The sequence below is a fragment of the Trichechus manatus genome, unplaced genomic scaffold (genome assembly GCF_000243295.1).
Source record: "Trichechus manatus latirostris isolate Lorelei unplaced genomic scaffold, TriManLat1.0 scaffold00090, whole genome shotgun sequence".
Taxonomy (NCBI): Eukaryota; Metazoa; Chordata; class Mammalia; order Sirenia; family Trichechidae; genus Trichechus; species Trichechus manatus.
In genome coordinates, this window is record NW_004444026.1 from 8144606 (window position 1) to 8161416 (window position 16811).

General features: G+C 48.8%; 1 protein-coding gene across 1 annotated transcript in view; it reads right to left on the minus strand.

Moving 5' to 3' along the window:
* Window positions 1–13759, minus strand: part of GFRA2 (GDNF family receptor alpha 2) — a 101593-nt gene extending 87834 nt beyond the window's left edge. Inside the window, exons 1-2 of the mRNA XM_023736674.1 lie at window positions 13417–13759; window positions 6894–6977 (exon numbers count right to left, since the gene is read on the minus strand). Coding sequence (XP_023592442.1) covers window positions 6894–6977; window positions 13417–13759 — 427 coding nt within the window. The remainder of the gene's footprint in view (window positions 1–6893; window positions 6978–13416) is intronic.
* Between the last annotated feature and the right edge of the window lie 3052 nt (window positions 13760–16811).

Here is a 16811-nt window from a genome sequence, read left to right on the forward strand (position 1 = left end):
GAGCTTAGAGGTGAATCTCTTGCTTAAGGCCACACACAGGGAAGTGGTGAAACCAGGACATGAATCCTGGTCTATCTCTGTATCACCTTCCTTCTGTGTAGGCCTCAGTTTCCTTTTCTGTCAGGTGAAGGGAGTGGGCCTAGAAGATTTCTAAGTTTCTTTACAGCTACAGAAAAAGAAAAAATGTGTTTCCATAAATATGCCCTGTGCCTATGCCTCTGGCAAGGCTGGCATGGGATGCCAGAGACCCTGGAGGCCACCTCACCTCACACCAAGAATACAGAGGCAGCGCCTGCTGACAGCAGAGGCCATCTGCCTGTGGCTTCTCTCTGTCACTTAGGTATAGCTCCAGGTGCTGTGAGGGAAAGCGCTGCCTGGCCCTCCCAGTCCTTTTCATCCTCACTTTGACCTCCCTCAGCCTCCCCTGCTGTGCAGGAGCACCTCCTCTTCCCTGCTCTCCACTCAGGTGCACATCCATATCACCCTTCCCTCAGCAACCTCTGCCCGAAAGATTGCTTTTTTTTTTTTTTTTAATTATTGCGCATTAGGTGAAAGTTTACAGAACAAATTAGATTCCCATTCAACAGTTTGTACATAAAGTGTTTCATGGCCTTGGTTTCATTCCCCACAATGTGTCAGCACTCTCCCCATTTCCACCCCGGGTTTCCCATTTCCTTTCATCCTGATTTTCTACCCCTTCCTACTTTCTCATCTTTGCTTTTGGGCAAATATTGCCCTTTTGATATTATATAATTGATTGTTTTAAGGAAGCACACTCTTCTCGGGTATTATTGTGTATTTTAGGGGCTTGTCTATTATTTGCCTGGAAGGTGGTCTCCAGGAATGGCTTCAGTTCCAGGTCAGAAGGGTGTCTTAGAGCCAAGTCTCGGGGGTTCCTCCAGTCTTCATCAGACCAGTAAGTCTGGTCTTCTTTGTGAATTTGATGTTTTGTTCTACATTTTTCTCCTGCTCTGTCCAGGACCCTCGCTTGTAATACCAGTCAGAGAGGTCAGTAGTGGTGGCCAGGCACCATCTAGTTCTTCTGGTCTCAGGATCGTTCAGGCTGTGGTTCATGTGGTCCATCAGTCCTTTGGACGAATTGCTCTGGAGTCTTTGGTTTTGTTCACGCTCCTTTGCTCCGGACGGGAAGAGACCAATAGTCGTATCTTAGATGGCCACTCTCAAGCTTTTAAGACCCCAGACACTACTTACCAAAGTAGGATCTAGAACATTGTATTTATGAACTATGTTGTGCCAAACGACTTAGATGTCCCTCGAGTCTACGGCCCTTTGCCTTTGAGTCTAGGAACTTCATCCCACAAGGTGTTTGGTTATGTCTGAGGCTTCCCTGACTGTGCCCCGTGTGTGCTCTATTGTCTATATTAATATATGAGGAGCACCTAAGTCATGTGTGTAGAAATATCCACCACCAAACCTGTATCTGCCAGTGGGTATGCTCCCTTATGCCTTCTCACACCTCTTGGCATATCTATCTACCTATGCATCTATTTGTAAATTAGATTGTAAATTGTTTGTTAATACTATTGTTGCAGAATTGTCTATGCTACAGTAGTTATCATAGTTGCCCTTTATTCTTGCGATCCTGTGTCCTCCCTTGCCTTGGTCATGCTGTGCTGACTTCTCCCATACTGCATACTGCCTTTCCCTTCACCAGTATTGACACACGTCTTCTATCTATTTGGTAATTTTCCCTCCTAACCCTTCTCATCCCTGGTAACCATCAAAGGATGTTTTGTTTTGTTTTGTTTTTTGTTTTTTATGCATGTAAACCTTTTGTTGTTACTTGATAATAATGGTCTCATACAATATTTGTCCTTTTGTGATTGACTTATTTCACTCAGCATAATGTCCTCCAAATTCATCCATGTTGTGAGATGTTTCATGGATTCGTCATTATTCTTTATTGTTGCATACTATTCCATTGGGTGTATGTACCACAGTTTGTCAACCCCTTCATCTGTTGATGGGCACTTAGGTTGTTTCCATCTTTTTCCTATTGTGAATAATGCTGCAATGAACACGGGTATGCATATGTCTATTCATGTCACAGCTCTTACCTCTTCAGGGTATATACCTAGGAGTGGGATTGCTGGATCATATGGTATTTCTATTTCTAGCTTTTTGAGAAAACTCAAAAAGCTAGTGGTTATACCATTTTACATTCCCACCAGCAGTGTATAAGAGTTCAAATCTCCCCACAACCTCACCAACATTTGTTATTTTCTGCTTTTTTGATTAGTGACAGTAATGTCGGGGTGAGATGGTATCTCATTGTAGTTTTGATTTGCATCTAATTGCTAATGATTGTGGGCATTTCTTCATATGTTCATTAGCTGCCTGAATGTCTTCTTTGGTAAAGTGTCTGTTCATATACTTTGCCCATTTTTTAACTGGATTGTCTTTTTATTGTTGAGGTACTGAAGTTTTCTATAAATTTCAGAGATTAGACCCTTATTAGATATGTCGTAGCCAAAAATTTTTTCCCAATCTGTATGTTCTCTTTTTTCTCTTTTGGAGAAGTCTTTTGTTGAGTCTAAGTATTTAATTTTTAGGAGGTCCCAGTTATCTAGTTCATCTTCTGCTTGTGTGCATTTTTAGTTACGTTTGGTATTCTATTTATGCCATATATTAGGGCCTCTAGCTTTGTCCCTATGTTTTCCTCCATATCTTTATAGTTTTCAGTTTTATATTTAGGTCTTTGATCTGTTTTGAGTTAGTTTCTGTGTATGGTGTGAGGTATGGGTCCTGTTTCATTTTTCTGCAGACAGATGTCTTGTGTTGTCAGCACCATTTGTTGAAGAGACTGTCTATTCCCTCATTTAATGGACTTTGGCTTTGTTGAAGATCAGTTGTCCATAGGTAGATGGATTTATGTCTGGTTTCTCAATTCTGTTCCACTGGTCTGTGTGTCTGTCATTGTACCAGTACCAGATTGTTTTGACTACCATGGCTGTATGGAAAGATCTCTTTCTTGCCCTAAGAATCTTTTCTCTGTTTTCTCTGCCTTGTTCCGTCCTCTCCTGCCTCTTCAGATGCAACCAGCTGGGACTCAATATTCACAGGTTCATGGAAGACTGGGAATGGGATGAACTTTCAACTTTGGTTCTTCCAAATCCTGCATCCCCTCAAGAAGACATCCCACTTCTACTGAGCATCTCCAGGGGAGAGAATGAATGACTATGTTAAACCTAGTACAGACTCTGCCACAAAGCAGGCACTATGTACACATCCATTCTCATTAAATCTTCTTTATCAACCCTACATGTAGGTATCTCATCTGTGTTCTACAATTACAGGCACTACGGCTCTAAAAGGTCACAATAAGGCTCAAGATTTGCACACCCACACACCTTTAAGTGACCAAGCAAGGATTCAAACCCAGGACCATTTGGCTCAAGGCTTTCCAGTACATCAGGCTGCCTCTGTGCAAGAAACAGGACAAACCTCAGCTCTTCTCAATTAAATATCTCTTCTCACCTGTAAGGCTGGGGCAGGACATCTGGATGCCTCCAGCATCACTGTCCCTGTGGTTGAGGATGGAGCCAGACTTCTCTCCTCCTGGCCTTGGACTCAGAACTAACTGGACACAGGAATTTAGACCCTACTGATCCCAGGGCCTGTCAGATAGGACCAAGGCAGGGGGGGCGGTGATCCACATTTCCCCCAGGGCCTCTGGCTGTCAGAAGGTTTTAGAGGAATCCTGGAAGCTTCCTTTACCAACATAATCCTAGTGGGAGTTTCCAACAACCTCAACAAAGAGACAAGGCAAGAGATAAAGAACAACACCACACATTCCAGGAGTCCCCTACAACAGGGTCCCAAATTCTCAGATATTAGATGGAAAAGAGACAGTAGGAATTGAGATCTAAAGATACAACAGCACCCTTCTCCTTCAAATCCCTGGTGTCACACTCCGGGCATAGTGTAGGCCAACAGGAGGGACACCAAGAGTCCTTGGCTTTCCACCCAGGAATAGTGAAGGGGGCAGAAAATAGCCAAATATGGTGTGTGGAAGTGGGGAGGGGCTTCCCACCTGATTTCATACAATCCTACAGAACTGCAGACTTATCAGCTTTATAATCCTATACCATCAGAGCAGGATCTTGGATCACTGAGGCCAGGACTTCCCAACCAGCGTGCCACAGATGGGTTCTATACGTGCCCAGATATTGATCCCTTAGCCCACAGGCCAGTCAGGCAGGGGGGTTGCAATGGCCTGAGCTCTAAGCTGGTTAAGCAGCTTCCTCTGTCCACCCTAGTATGCTATACAATATTATCATTTTCTAATGAGAAAAATGTTGGGAAGCATTGGCTGGAGCAAGGAAGTGACCTGCCCATAGTCCCACAGCTGATTTGTGGCAGAATCCGCACCAGAACCCTGGTCTCCCTGGTTCCAGCCTTCTTTCTGCTGTACCCCCCACCATGACCCACTTGGTTTCCTGGTGGTGGGGCCAGGTCCTCCCCCTACCCAGCTATGTGTCCAAGTTTCCTTAACTGACACAGACCCCAAAGCCTTACTCTCACAGTAGGAAGTGGTCCCTAGAGCACAGGGATTGAGGGCTCTACGGGGCCCAGTTATCTCTGGGCTGCAGGTAACAGAGCTGTTCAGTGAGTTACAGACCTAGTAATTTCCTCATTTGTCTTGTCAACATCCTTGTCCCGCAGAGTGTCAAGTCCATTAAGGAAAGATTTTCTGCTAGCAAGATACTTAAATGTGACTCCAGGAAGCAGCAGGGGCCTGGGCAAAGGTGAGGGCCTCTGATCTCCAATAGTCAGAGGACAAGGCAAAAGTTATTTATTGGCAGTAACCTCAATGGCACCTGCCCGTGCATTAGTACCCAGCTGACACCTAAGCTACAGCAGAGTGGGAAATGGGTACCTTTGGGGTCACCAGGGCATCCCCACCAGAGCATCTACATGCCAATGATGTTCTTAGCCTGCAACTCAGTCCCAGAACACTGCATCAAAAGGAGTATAACATAATGGATTTCCATTCAAAACTAATCAGGAAATCCAAGAATTGGAATTATCTGCACTAGATGGGACCTTAGCCAGTCCATCAATCATCTTGTCCAGCCCTGTCAGATGGGCAAGACTGCCTGAGGTATCATCGTAACTAGAGGCAGAACCAGGATGGGAGCCTGCTCTGAGCCCAGTGCCTCTGCTATTACCCAACTGAGGGGTTATGAGGGTAAGAGCCCAGGGCAGGCTGTTCAACATTCCTTTCATCATCACAACCCCCTAACCACCAACAGGACCCACAAGCATGTTCAGAAGGCCACCCTCTGCCAATGAGTCCAAGATTTTCCCTACCAGGGACATACATATTACCCCCATCTCAATCCTTTAGAGTACACATCCTCAACAGTAGGGGTGTTACCCCTAAGGGAGCAGAAGTTGGCTCTTGGGTAGGCAAGAAAAAGTTGAACATTACAATGGTTAGTAGCCCTCCAAAATTCAACCTTACCTGCAAAATTTTATTCCTCAGTATTTCATTTCTTTCATTAAGGAGAATTAATTTTTCTCTTTAGGGTTACGTGATAATGAAAAAACAAAGTTGAGAAACACTGTCCAAGAGAATTGTTCATTTGAAAGGACTAGGGTCTCACTGGAGGGTCTTTGATTTTACAGTTTAGGGCAGTAGTTCTCCACCAGCAATGATTTTGCCCCCCAGGAGATACTTGGCAATGTCTGAAGACATTTTGGTTGTCATAAGTGGTGGGAGATGCTGCTGGTATCTAGTGTGTAGAGGCCAGGGATGCAGCTAAGAAGAGCCTCACATGACAAAGAATTACTCAGCCCAAAATGTCAATAGTGTTGCTGTTGAGAAACATTGCTTTAGAATAATAGAAACTTCAGAAGGCTTCAAGACTGCCATGAAACTCCCTGTAAACCTAGGGGCTGGGGCCCTGTACTCACAAATCCTGGAGAACAAGCACCACTCTGGCTACCCTTGAGCACCAATGGTGACTCCAAGAAGAGCTCACCTCTACCCCCATGTGCAAGCCCCTCCCTAGTACCTGAGAAGGAGAGGGCTGCCCTCAGCTCACTGGTCTCCCTACAGCCAGAGGGAACAAAGCCAAGAAGGAAGAACCAAAAAGCTCATTTATTCCTATACACGGACTGGGGCAAGCAAAACTAGAGCTCAGCATCACTCCTTCTCATTTCCCAGAGCAGGCCAGGAGTGGGCATTGGCCTGGGGATCAGAGACTCTCCCTCAGATCTCTCCCTCAGGGTGGTTGGAGAAGCAGAACCCTCAGCGGAGGAAGAGGGCTGTGAGGGGGACATGGCAAGGGAAAACCTGGAGCAGAATGAACAGCAGTAATCCTAATACGAAGAACCACAGCTAACGATTACTGAATGCCTACGTGTGCCCAGCAGCATGCTGAGCCCTTCACGGGACACTGATTCATTTTGCCCTCACAACAATCCAGAGAGGACGGTACTATTATTCTCTCCCATTTCATAACTGAGGAAACTAAGGTACAAAGAGGTTAAGCAACTGGACGCAAAAAGAAGAGCTCCAAAGCAGAAGAGTCAGGGAACTGGAGGGAAGGAACCAGCAGGGCAAGATGAGTGACAAAATAGGAGAGTGACATCAGGTTTCAGATTCAAGAACCTCCTACATGATGGGCATCATGTTAAGCAATTTCCATAAATGCTTTACTCCATACAACAACCAAGGGAGGCAGGTGTTATGGTCCCATTTTACAAATGAGGCTCAGAAACACTAAAGGACTTGCTGGGGACAGCACAGCCAAATGAAGTCCAGGACACTTGTGTCCAAGCCCAGAGCTCTATCTACCACAGGGACAAGAGGAGAGCCTGGGTGCTAGGGGCTGATGGGCAAAGTCACACCACAGACCACTTACCTGAGAAGATTGAAGCAAGCCTGAAGATGTCTGAGAGGCGGGAGGTGACCGGCTCGTAGGGTGAGGCTTCGTAAAACTCCTCACCTGGAAGAGAGAACCAGCATCAGACACAGGCTCCTCCTATCCACAGCACTCCTGGGACACATAGCAAAACTGCCTGAGGAAAGTTCCACTACTGGGGTTTGTGCTGTGAAAGGAGGTGGAAGATGGGGAAGCTCTTCCCAGAGTGAAAAGTATTATGCAAGGGTAATTTATGAGTGAAATGATTAACATTTCATACGGGAAGGCTTTCTCCCTCCAACTAGAGTAGACGTTCTCCCAGAGTAGGTCGGAACTTATATTCTTCTTTCACGTCATTCCCTGTATGACCAGCCTTCTTCTAAATGCTCTGGAAAGAAGGCACAGGAGAGGTGGAACAATGATACCCTGTGGAAGGCCAGGTACAAATCATAGGCTTTCAAGCTGGAACGGCCCTTCAAAGTCATCCGGTATGACTTCCTATGAGGTGGCCCAGAGAGGTGAAGCAACCTGCCTGAGGTCACACAGCTATTCATGGAGGAGCTAGAACTAGATTATCGGCCTTCTCACCCTCGCACAGGTATGCTTTCCTACCACATCACACTTTCTCTCCCCAGGCCACTTAACCCTATTGCCGTCAAGGCCACTTAAGGGAGGTAATAACTTCCTCTTTGCTTCCAGTCATGTCACCAGAAGAATCTGGCCAGAGGGGCTAAAGGCCTGCTGGCTGGGAAGCCTGCTCCCCAGCTCCTGTCTGCCTCACCCCTCCTCCTGCACACCTTACCTGCACTCCTCACCTGTCTGCAGCTTATCAGACCTTCTCTCCATGGCTTAGGGGTACATCAGAGGCTCAGGAAAGGGAAGTGCAAGCGAATGGCAGGAGATAAATAGCACACACGCTGCCCTGGAGAACCCCACCAGCACCTCATCAAGAATCCCGCCCCCTCTGCCAAGGCCTCAACAGAAAAGGAAATATCCTCTTGAGACAGCACCGTGAGGAAAAATCAACGGATGATCACTCAGACTGTGCGTGTGTGTTGAGGGGGCGGGGAGACAGGTGATGACCCACAGCCTCACACACTGATCTTCTATCCGTCCAGTGCCCAGAGCCTATGGACAGGCAGACTCCTGGGGACCACTTGCTGGAAGAGATCACTCACTCCTCCAGAAGCGCAGCCTTGGAACCTCCTGTAAGAGGCTCCTTGAGATGCAACTAGCCCTCTGCTTGTTCACAGAATAAGGAGTCTGTCTGCTGTACCCGACAGTCTTCCAGAAAAGGGTACAGGCCCCCAGAGGACAGTGTCCTTCCTCTTGGAGAAATGGCTTCCACTCTTCACTTTACCTCATAGGAGCACTCCTTACAGCCCACAAAGCCCTGCACAGTAGGTGCCAAAATGGTATTTGCCAACCGACCTAATTCAAATCCTACTCACTCTTTAAAGCCTATCTCCAATCCCACCTTCTCCCTGGAGCCTTTAGGGCTATCACAGGCTGTACAGTCTCGATGTACTCTACTCCACCCACTGGCACTTATACTCTCCCGAGAAACTCCTTGTGGAGCGGCTACCAACCATTACTATTTGTTGGGGCCAAATGTATTTTGTATTATGTAAATGTATTGCCTTAGGGAACCATTTTCATAATAAAAATAACTTTCTATCGTGCTTTCCATGTGCTATTGAAAGCACTATTGAAAATTCTTTAGATATATTAGCTCATTTAATCCTCAAATACTCTATGTGATAGGTTTTATTATCCCTGTTTTACTGGTAAGGAACTCAGGTACAGAGACACTAAGGAATCTGCCCAAGGTCACACAGCTGGGAAGTGGCAGAGTCAGGCTTTAAACCCAGGCAGTGGGTCAGAGCTCAAGTTCTTAACAACTATGAATACTATCTCCAAAATTACAAAGTGCTATTGAAACCAAGTTGTTCTTAAACAAGATACCATTGTTGTTTAATTTTTCACAGCTCAAGTCTTCTCCTGCCAGCTGAATGGATCCTCCCAGAGCAGGGTCTGTCCTCGATCCTGCATCTAGTGTACCTATGCACATGGGGGTGGTAAGTCGGTCTGATTGACTGAAGGGTCTCTGGGGGAAACATCTTCCAGGGCCATTTTGGAGGGCCCATCCTCTGTAAGTCAACACATGTCACCTGCTCCTGCAGCAAGATTCACCAGTTGGAAATCCCAAGTCCAGGGTCACTCAGGCACCACAGCAGCCAAGCTGAAGCCAGATCAAGGATGTCAGATTCCAGGGCCACAGCCTGGGGAGGATCTGAGGGAGAGGCCTATGCTCCTCAAAGGGCCAGGGTGATCATGAATTTCAGTGTTACCAAGAAATTTGGTCTCTAATACCCCACACAGCCAACAGCAACAGCCCACTGTGTAAATACTGCTGGTTATGGTGGTGGTGACGACAGAGAAGGAAAATAGGTCCAAGGCCATGGGATCTTCCCCAGGGCAGTGAAAACGGACCTAGATAACGAGTTACGGAGTCCTGGGTTCTAGCCTGGGTTCAGCCACCAGCTTGCTGTGTGTCCCTAGGCAAGCCACTCTACCTCCCTAGGCCTCAGCTTCCCCACCAAACAAGCGGGTGGGACCAAATGATCTCTAGGACCTTTGTAGTTCAGCCTGTCTAGGAACTCAGCAGTCACATCTTCCAGGGCCACATTCCTGCCACAGCCCCCTCCCCTTCCTCCACTGCCACCTACTACACTCTGAGATCCTCAGCATGTAGACCACGAGCTTAGCCTCAGGTAGAGAAATAAGGCGGAGCAAAGCCCAACAGCGAATCGCCCATCAGCAGGGGCCAAGGAGAAACCAAGAATCGAAGGAAAAATGCAAACCTATGCAAGCATCTCTTCTCAGTGACTCTTCCCCTCCCCTCTGCCTCAAGCCCACGCCAGGTTACTAAGGGTGATTAAGGAATAGGGAGGAAGTACTTGCAGCCCCCCACCCAGGGAAACTTCACAACCCTGGCCATGAATAATTAACTCTCAGGTAGACCCTGTCAGTTACAGGAGCATTATCTTCTGTCCAAAGGCCTCCTGGCTCCCCTTACGCAGCTCTGGGCAGGAACTATCTCTGGTCCCTAAGACCCAGTCAGAGGGTTTTTGGAATCCCCCAGGGAAAGAGGCAGGCTCCTAAGGAAGGAGAAAGGCAGGTGGTCTCCTTTCTTAGAGGCAGGCTTAGGAGAAAGGTCTTCCAGCCTGTAAACTGGCCAGCATAAGGACTCTGGTTTCTTCATTCATAGTAGGTGCTTAACAGGTGTTTGCTGAATAAATGAATGAATAGATCATCTACAGACTTGGAACCAGAAATGAATCCTCTCCAGTCAGGCATCCCACAGGCACTAGGTTGAAATGAAACCAAGAACAGGTTGCCATTGAGTCAGTTCCAACTCATGGCGATCCCATGTGTTACAGAGTAGAACTGCTTCATAGAGTTTTCAAATGCTGTAATCTTTACGGAAGAGGATCACCAGGACTTTCTTCCACGGAGTCACTGGATGGGTTTGAACAGCGAACCTTTAGGTTAGTAGTCAAGCACAAACCATTTGTGCTACCTGGGGGCCTTGAAAACTACACAGCAGTGTACAACACAAATGCACAGGACCTCATGCTTTTGTGATTGTCGGGACACCTCATTTCTTCAGGCTCAGATTATCACAGTCCTCTGTGCTCTGAAGCAATGATGCAAGAGAGAACCACTGAGATGTGAAGGGCTGTTTGTGCTGAAAGGCCCAGACTTCCCACCTGGCTTTTCTTTACTTCCATCCTTTCCCTGTCCTTTCTGCAGCCAGGAACAAGCCCAACCTGCTGCCCAATCTCCCCTGGGTTGAAACTGAAGGCTGCCAGAAAGAAAACACGGAACAAAACAACCAAGCTCACTGAGCCAGAAGTCTTAATTTCTTGTACACTACAGAGTCAGGCTCTAGGTGAAGACAGCTTCTTGTCTCATGTAGAAAAAACGCGTGTGCTTTATGATAGTAATTTCCCTCTCTTTGCTCACTTCTAGTTCTAGGAATCAAGGCAGCTAGAAATGGGAGAAGTGGCCACCTGATTTATGAGGAATTGCTTTGTTATTAATGGTAGTAATACTGTTAATAATCATATGCACATCTTATTCCTATATTCAGGGCATATTTGAACCATCTTAGCCCCAGGTCAGGAATCCCTCTCTCTCCTGCCTCCAGACCTACAGTTGCATCCCAGTCTCCTCCCCCGCTTCCAGTACCCTGAAGGAAGTGCTCTTCTTCTGATCTAAGGCTAATCCCTCCTCATGCTCTAGGTCCACTCTCTCCTGTCCCCAAGGACACTGTTCTACAGAGAATCCCTCTTTCTTCTCCACCTTAATATCTCCATCTTTCCTGTCCCTCCTCCAGAATTTGAACTGCTCAAGCCACTCCCATCTTTAAAAAAAATCATCCTTTTCCCTTCTTCATACCAAAATTCTAGAAGTAGTTGTCCATATTCACCATTCCTAATTCCTGGGCTCCCGTTCTCTCCCCAACCAGGCTTCTGCTCCTGCCAGTCACCTAAGGAGCTCTCCCAAGGACACTGGGGACACTTTTCAATCCTCTTCCTGCTTGGCCTAAAGTATTTGACACTGTTGGCATTCCTTCCTTCTGAAAAGGAGTTCATCCCTTGTTTTCCTGGTTTTCTTCCTACCTGTCTCCAGTACCTTCTCAGTCACCCTTGCAAGCATCCTTAAATGTCAGATGATCCTCAGGGCTCTGCCCCTGCCTCCTCCCTCTCACTCTCCACAACTTCCCTGTGTGATCTCACCCACTCCCTTGGCTCCAGTTAAAGGTGGATGTCAACTCCTAAATCTCTATCTCCAGTCCGTATTTCTCACCTGAGCTCCAAACGTGCATGTCCAACTGGCTGTAGGGTACATGCCCCAAAATAAATTCATCATCTTCCCTGCCCACCCCCACTCAAAACCTTGGCTTCTTCTTGTGAAGGGCACCGTCACTCACCCAGCTGCCAAAGACAGAAAACATGGAGCCCTCTCTGACTCCTCTCTTCCCCTCACCCTCTCACCTTCAGTTAGTCACTAAGACCTGTTGATTCTACCTCCTAAATAGCTCTCAGCTCCATCTTCTTTTCTTCCTACACTCTCCTGCTTCAGCTGCCATCATTCCACAGCAGTGGCCTTCTAACAGTCCTTCTTCATTGGAATTACATAATCTTTTTTCCAAAGCATAGATCTGATTATCTCACATCTGATGTGAGCACATCTGATCATCTTGCTTTAACCTTTCAGGGCTCCCTACTGACCATCAGATCTTGTACTGCTCCCCACCTCTCCTCACTCCATCACCACTTCCAACTCCACCCTCTACTCATATTGAATTACTTGCAGTTGTGCAAATGGGTTCAACTCTCTCACATCCAGGCCTTTGCCCATGCTATTCCCTGTACTTCACACATTCTTCCTATACCTCTTCACCTATGTAACTCCAACAGTCTCAGGTTGGAGGCTGCCCCTTCCAGAAAGGCTTCTGAGATTTCCTAAGGGATTAGATGCCCCTCCTATGTGCTACCACAGCACCCTGTGCTTTCTTCATCATAGTACTCACACCACCAAATTACAGAAGCTGCTTACTTATCTGCATCCCCAGACAATGAGTTCCATGAAGGCAGAGGCTGCACACAGCTTGTTCTCCACTGTTCCCACAATGCCTCACAGATGGTAAATTCTCAACAGATATTTGCTGAATAAATAAATGAACATCTGACCTGGGTGACCAGTCCTCCTAATGTGTGTGCAAGCCTTCCATACCCCAGCTGAGGAGGGAAAGAGGTGGGGTGGGGAAGTCATTAGGGGAGGGATTTACAGGGTTCTGCTTTGGGATGTGGAGGCAGGTGCACCAGGGGGTGTGGGACCTGCTGCCCACACACAGCTCAAAGGCCTGGAGAAGGTGCTTAGGCCAGCCATGGAATCAGGAAGCTGCCTGAAAAGGCAGGTGTCCTGGGAGCAAGAAGGCAGGAGCCAGAGGGACAGGCACAGGATGACCAGCCCCTGGTCTCAGCTCCTTGGGCAGCTGGGAGGGCCAGGGCTTGCTTTCTCTGTGCAGCATGGTTTTGCACTTACGTGACCTGCCCCTTCTCTCTTCTTAGTTCCCACTTCCCATCTGTCTGGTTACTCTTGCCTCATCTTCTCCTGCTACTGCATCACACCGTCCTTGTTTACTTCCTCTTCCCCAGCCCCTGCTCATCTCTCCAACCCTCCTTCTCCTTTTCCCACCACCCTGCCCTCTCTGCCTTTCCCGCTGTCACTCTGCCTCCTTTTTTGTCTCTCTTGGCTTTCTCTAACAGCAGCAGCCATCCTAGATCATGGGGTTACTTCTCCTGGGTTCTAGGTTCCCCTGGCAGGCAGAGAGCTGTCCAGTTCATTTCATGACCAAGTCCTCCCTCTGAACCCCTGGCCCACCATACGCCCCACCTCAGTCCCCTCACCACCTCCACCACCTCCCCGCCAAGGCCCCACCCGGGCTTACCCTCGGTCAGCCCCAGGTGGATGCTCCAGTAGATCTGCAAGCACTGCAGCTCCTTCTTCATGCCCCGCTTGCAGCGGCAGTCATACAGCGGGCTCTCCTGCAGGACCTCCAGGGCCGCCTGGCACTCCTTGTTGGCCAGCATGGTGTTGCGGTCCCGGCCTGCCAGGCACTGCCGCAGTGTACGGTAGCGGGAGCTGCAGTTGGATTCAGCTGCACACAGCTCATTGGCCCGGACACAGTCCACTGGGGGGCGCCAGCCGTGGGGCTCGGGGCCCTGCAGGGAGGAAGGGCTGGCCAAAGAGCCGAGGGTCTCGTCTGGGTAGTGGGGAGGGAAGACAAGCATGAATGAGGGCCACCACAATGTCCGCCCCAAGGTACAGGCCTGGGGGCTTGGACCCTTCTGGAAACTTCACACCCGTTTTACACTGAGGCACACCAAGGCCAACACTGCCTTTTCCAACACAGGGCGGACCAGAGACAAGGCGGTGAAAGGATCCCAAAACACCAGTATCTTTCCCTAAACCCAGAGGAGAACTCAAGCTGCCATTCTCCCCTGGTTCTATTACTTCCTCTTCCTGTGTCCACTACACCACTCCTGAGCACTGGCCCTGGGTCTAGGAGCACAGCACAGTAAAGACAGCAAGCCTGCGGCTCGGCCTTCACGGGAGACCACAGACAGTCTAAGACACCAAGAGTCCAGAGAAGACAGCCACAGCCTCAGTGAGAAGCCAGGGCTGCAGGGCTTGCTGGCGTGTACAAAGGGGGAATCTCTCTTTAACACTACCCAGTCCTCCCATAAACCTCAGTTCTAGCCAGAGGCCCATCTGAGACAGTGTGTTAAGCCTTGAAACCAGCAGAAAGTAATTTAACTTTCATAGTCTGTTAGGACCTCAGAGACCAGAGAGTCCAGCCCCTGAGGAAATTGAGGCCCAAAGAAGGAAGATGACACCCCAACAACCCACAAAAGGCAGAAAAAACCCCTCTCACCCATAGCCTATTTATTCTGAGCTTCTGGGCTTCAAGGAAACACAGGGAGAGACCTACACACCTTCCAGTTCAACTCCCACCAGACAGAGACCTGAAATTTGCCTTCCACGGGACAAGTTCTACCCCAGGCCCCCTCCACAAGAAAATACTTTAGGCAAGCCTGGGGAGCAACTCAATTTACTCCCTCTGCCTCTCTCTTCTCCTCCTCCCTAGACTGTCTTCCCTTTTCCCGGCTTTTCTATCTCCCATGCTTCTCTTTCTGATTTCCTCCTACGAGGTCTCTCTGTCCGTGATCACCTTTTCTTTTTGAATGGCCTTGCCTCCTCTCCCTCATCTTCTGTTTTTCTTCCTTTCTTCTGCTCTCTGCCCTTCTCTAAAACCCTCTCCCCCATCTCTCCTCTTTTTTCTTCCTCCTAAAGAGCCAGATAATAAATCAACCGCAAAAGGGAAAGAGCTTCCCTCCATCAGAACCTTACCTCACGGATTGAGCCCCGTTTCTCCAAACTGGACAAGGGCCAATGACCTCACCCTGCTCATCCATTGCCCCGGAGTGTCCAAACCCACAGGGGCACAGTCCCTCAGAAGGGAGAGGGTTAGGGAAGAAGAAATGGAGATGAAGGGCAGGGAGAGGCCCACTTGATCTTTTTAAAGCCAAGCTCCAAAATGGTTTCCTCTAGACACAGATATCTCCTCCCAGTCCTCCTGTCCTCTTCCAAGCTCCTAACTCCAGCCCATACCATGGCCCAGTAGCCAAGTCTGCCTTTTCTAAGGCCAAAGACTTCCTCTACTCCATCCCACCCCCAAATATAAGACCCCTGAGGCCAAAAGTCCCCTCCTCAGAATACCGCAGAACACGCTCCCCCATCCCTACCCAGACAACCGCTTCTCACTCTTTCCCCCTAGGAGGCCCTGCTCTGGGGGAGCTACCACAGGGAGACAGCGGCACCTAGAGGCAGAGCTCAGGACAGCGAGACTATCACTCCAGAGAGAGCTGCCAGGAGAAAAGGAATCTGCTCCTAGAGGGACAAGGGACACAGGAGGCCTACACCACAAGGAGGAAGACAGGAGCAGGGGGTGGCCTGGGGTGGACAAAAGCCTCAGGGGCCAGAGCAAGAGACATTTCCTTCTTTCACTGAACACACCTCTACCTCAGCACAGGAAGAGCTAAAGGCAAGATCAGAGAAGAAATCAGCACAGAGTGTGGGGCACTGGTAGTGGGGCACCTGCCCAGGCACTGGCTGGAGAGGTGTCCTCCCGCACAAGCCGAGGCAGCATCTTTATTTCTCAGCTTCAGCAGATTCCTAGGTCTGAGCATAATCCGAGCATAAATCGGGTGCATCTGGGGCACCCAGGAGCAGCTGAGCTGACACTGCCTTACTTGCACCTGCCGCCACTACCCAGCCAACCAGCCCACTGGAGCCTCGCAGCTCAGCCCTGGGCCCTCCTTTAACTTCAGCCTCAGCATCTGGTCGGTCGGCTTCTTTCCTCCCACTTTGACTGAGCCTAAGGCTGCTCTGCTGGAAGTGAACTGAGAAAGGGATGCCCTAGCATCCTCATCCTCGGCTTTCTGTAGACTCAGAACTTATAGCACGCTTAAAGGTCAGGGAATTTGCCTCAAGGGATTGAGGCAATAAGGACATTTACCTTGCCTGCCCTACCGGTGAGGCCCAGAGCCCCAAGGGAAGACCCTTACAGATTCCTAGGCTCCCATGCCAAAAGCCAGGGCTTCCCCAAGTCTGTCAACTGGTGCATGTGACCAGGGCAGGAAGACACTCTGCAAAGGGCCAGTCCATCCTTTCACCAAACTGTGCCTACTTGTTGTCTGTTTCTGACTCTTTCAGTTGGCTTCGTGACCCCTAGAACCAATCAAGCCCAGTCAGAGAATGGAATCATTGCAACCTGGAGACTTTAACCAAGACTTCTAAGAAAGTAAAGGTCAGAAGGTACTCTGGTGATGTTTCCAAGTTCTAGATCAGGAGAAAACTCAGACCCATCGAGAAAAGACAGGTGGAACAGCTTCTACAGACACAGGGGGACTGAGAGACTACGCAGATCTACAACTGCCCTCCTGTCTCAAATGTCCCCACGAAAGCTAGAATGCAAGGCAGAATGCAGGTTGGCCCTCAGTTTGCTTTTCCCCACCTCACGCTCTCCCTGGGTACATCAACACTGGAGGTCAGGATGGCTGGACAAGGAAGGCCTCTCCACCACAGCCTTAGGCTCTTGGGAGGGGCATATCAAAAGCCCTTGCTCCTGAGAACTCAAACCCCATACCCCATCCGAAACCGCCTCTCTCAAACTCCAAAGAAGCCTCTCCCTCCCAAGTGGAATTTCCAGTCAACTCCCAAATAGGGGCTTCTTGCCAGGAAAGGGGCCCTGGAACTGAAGTTGCCTTAACATCAGCCTAT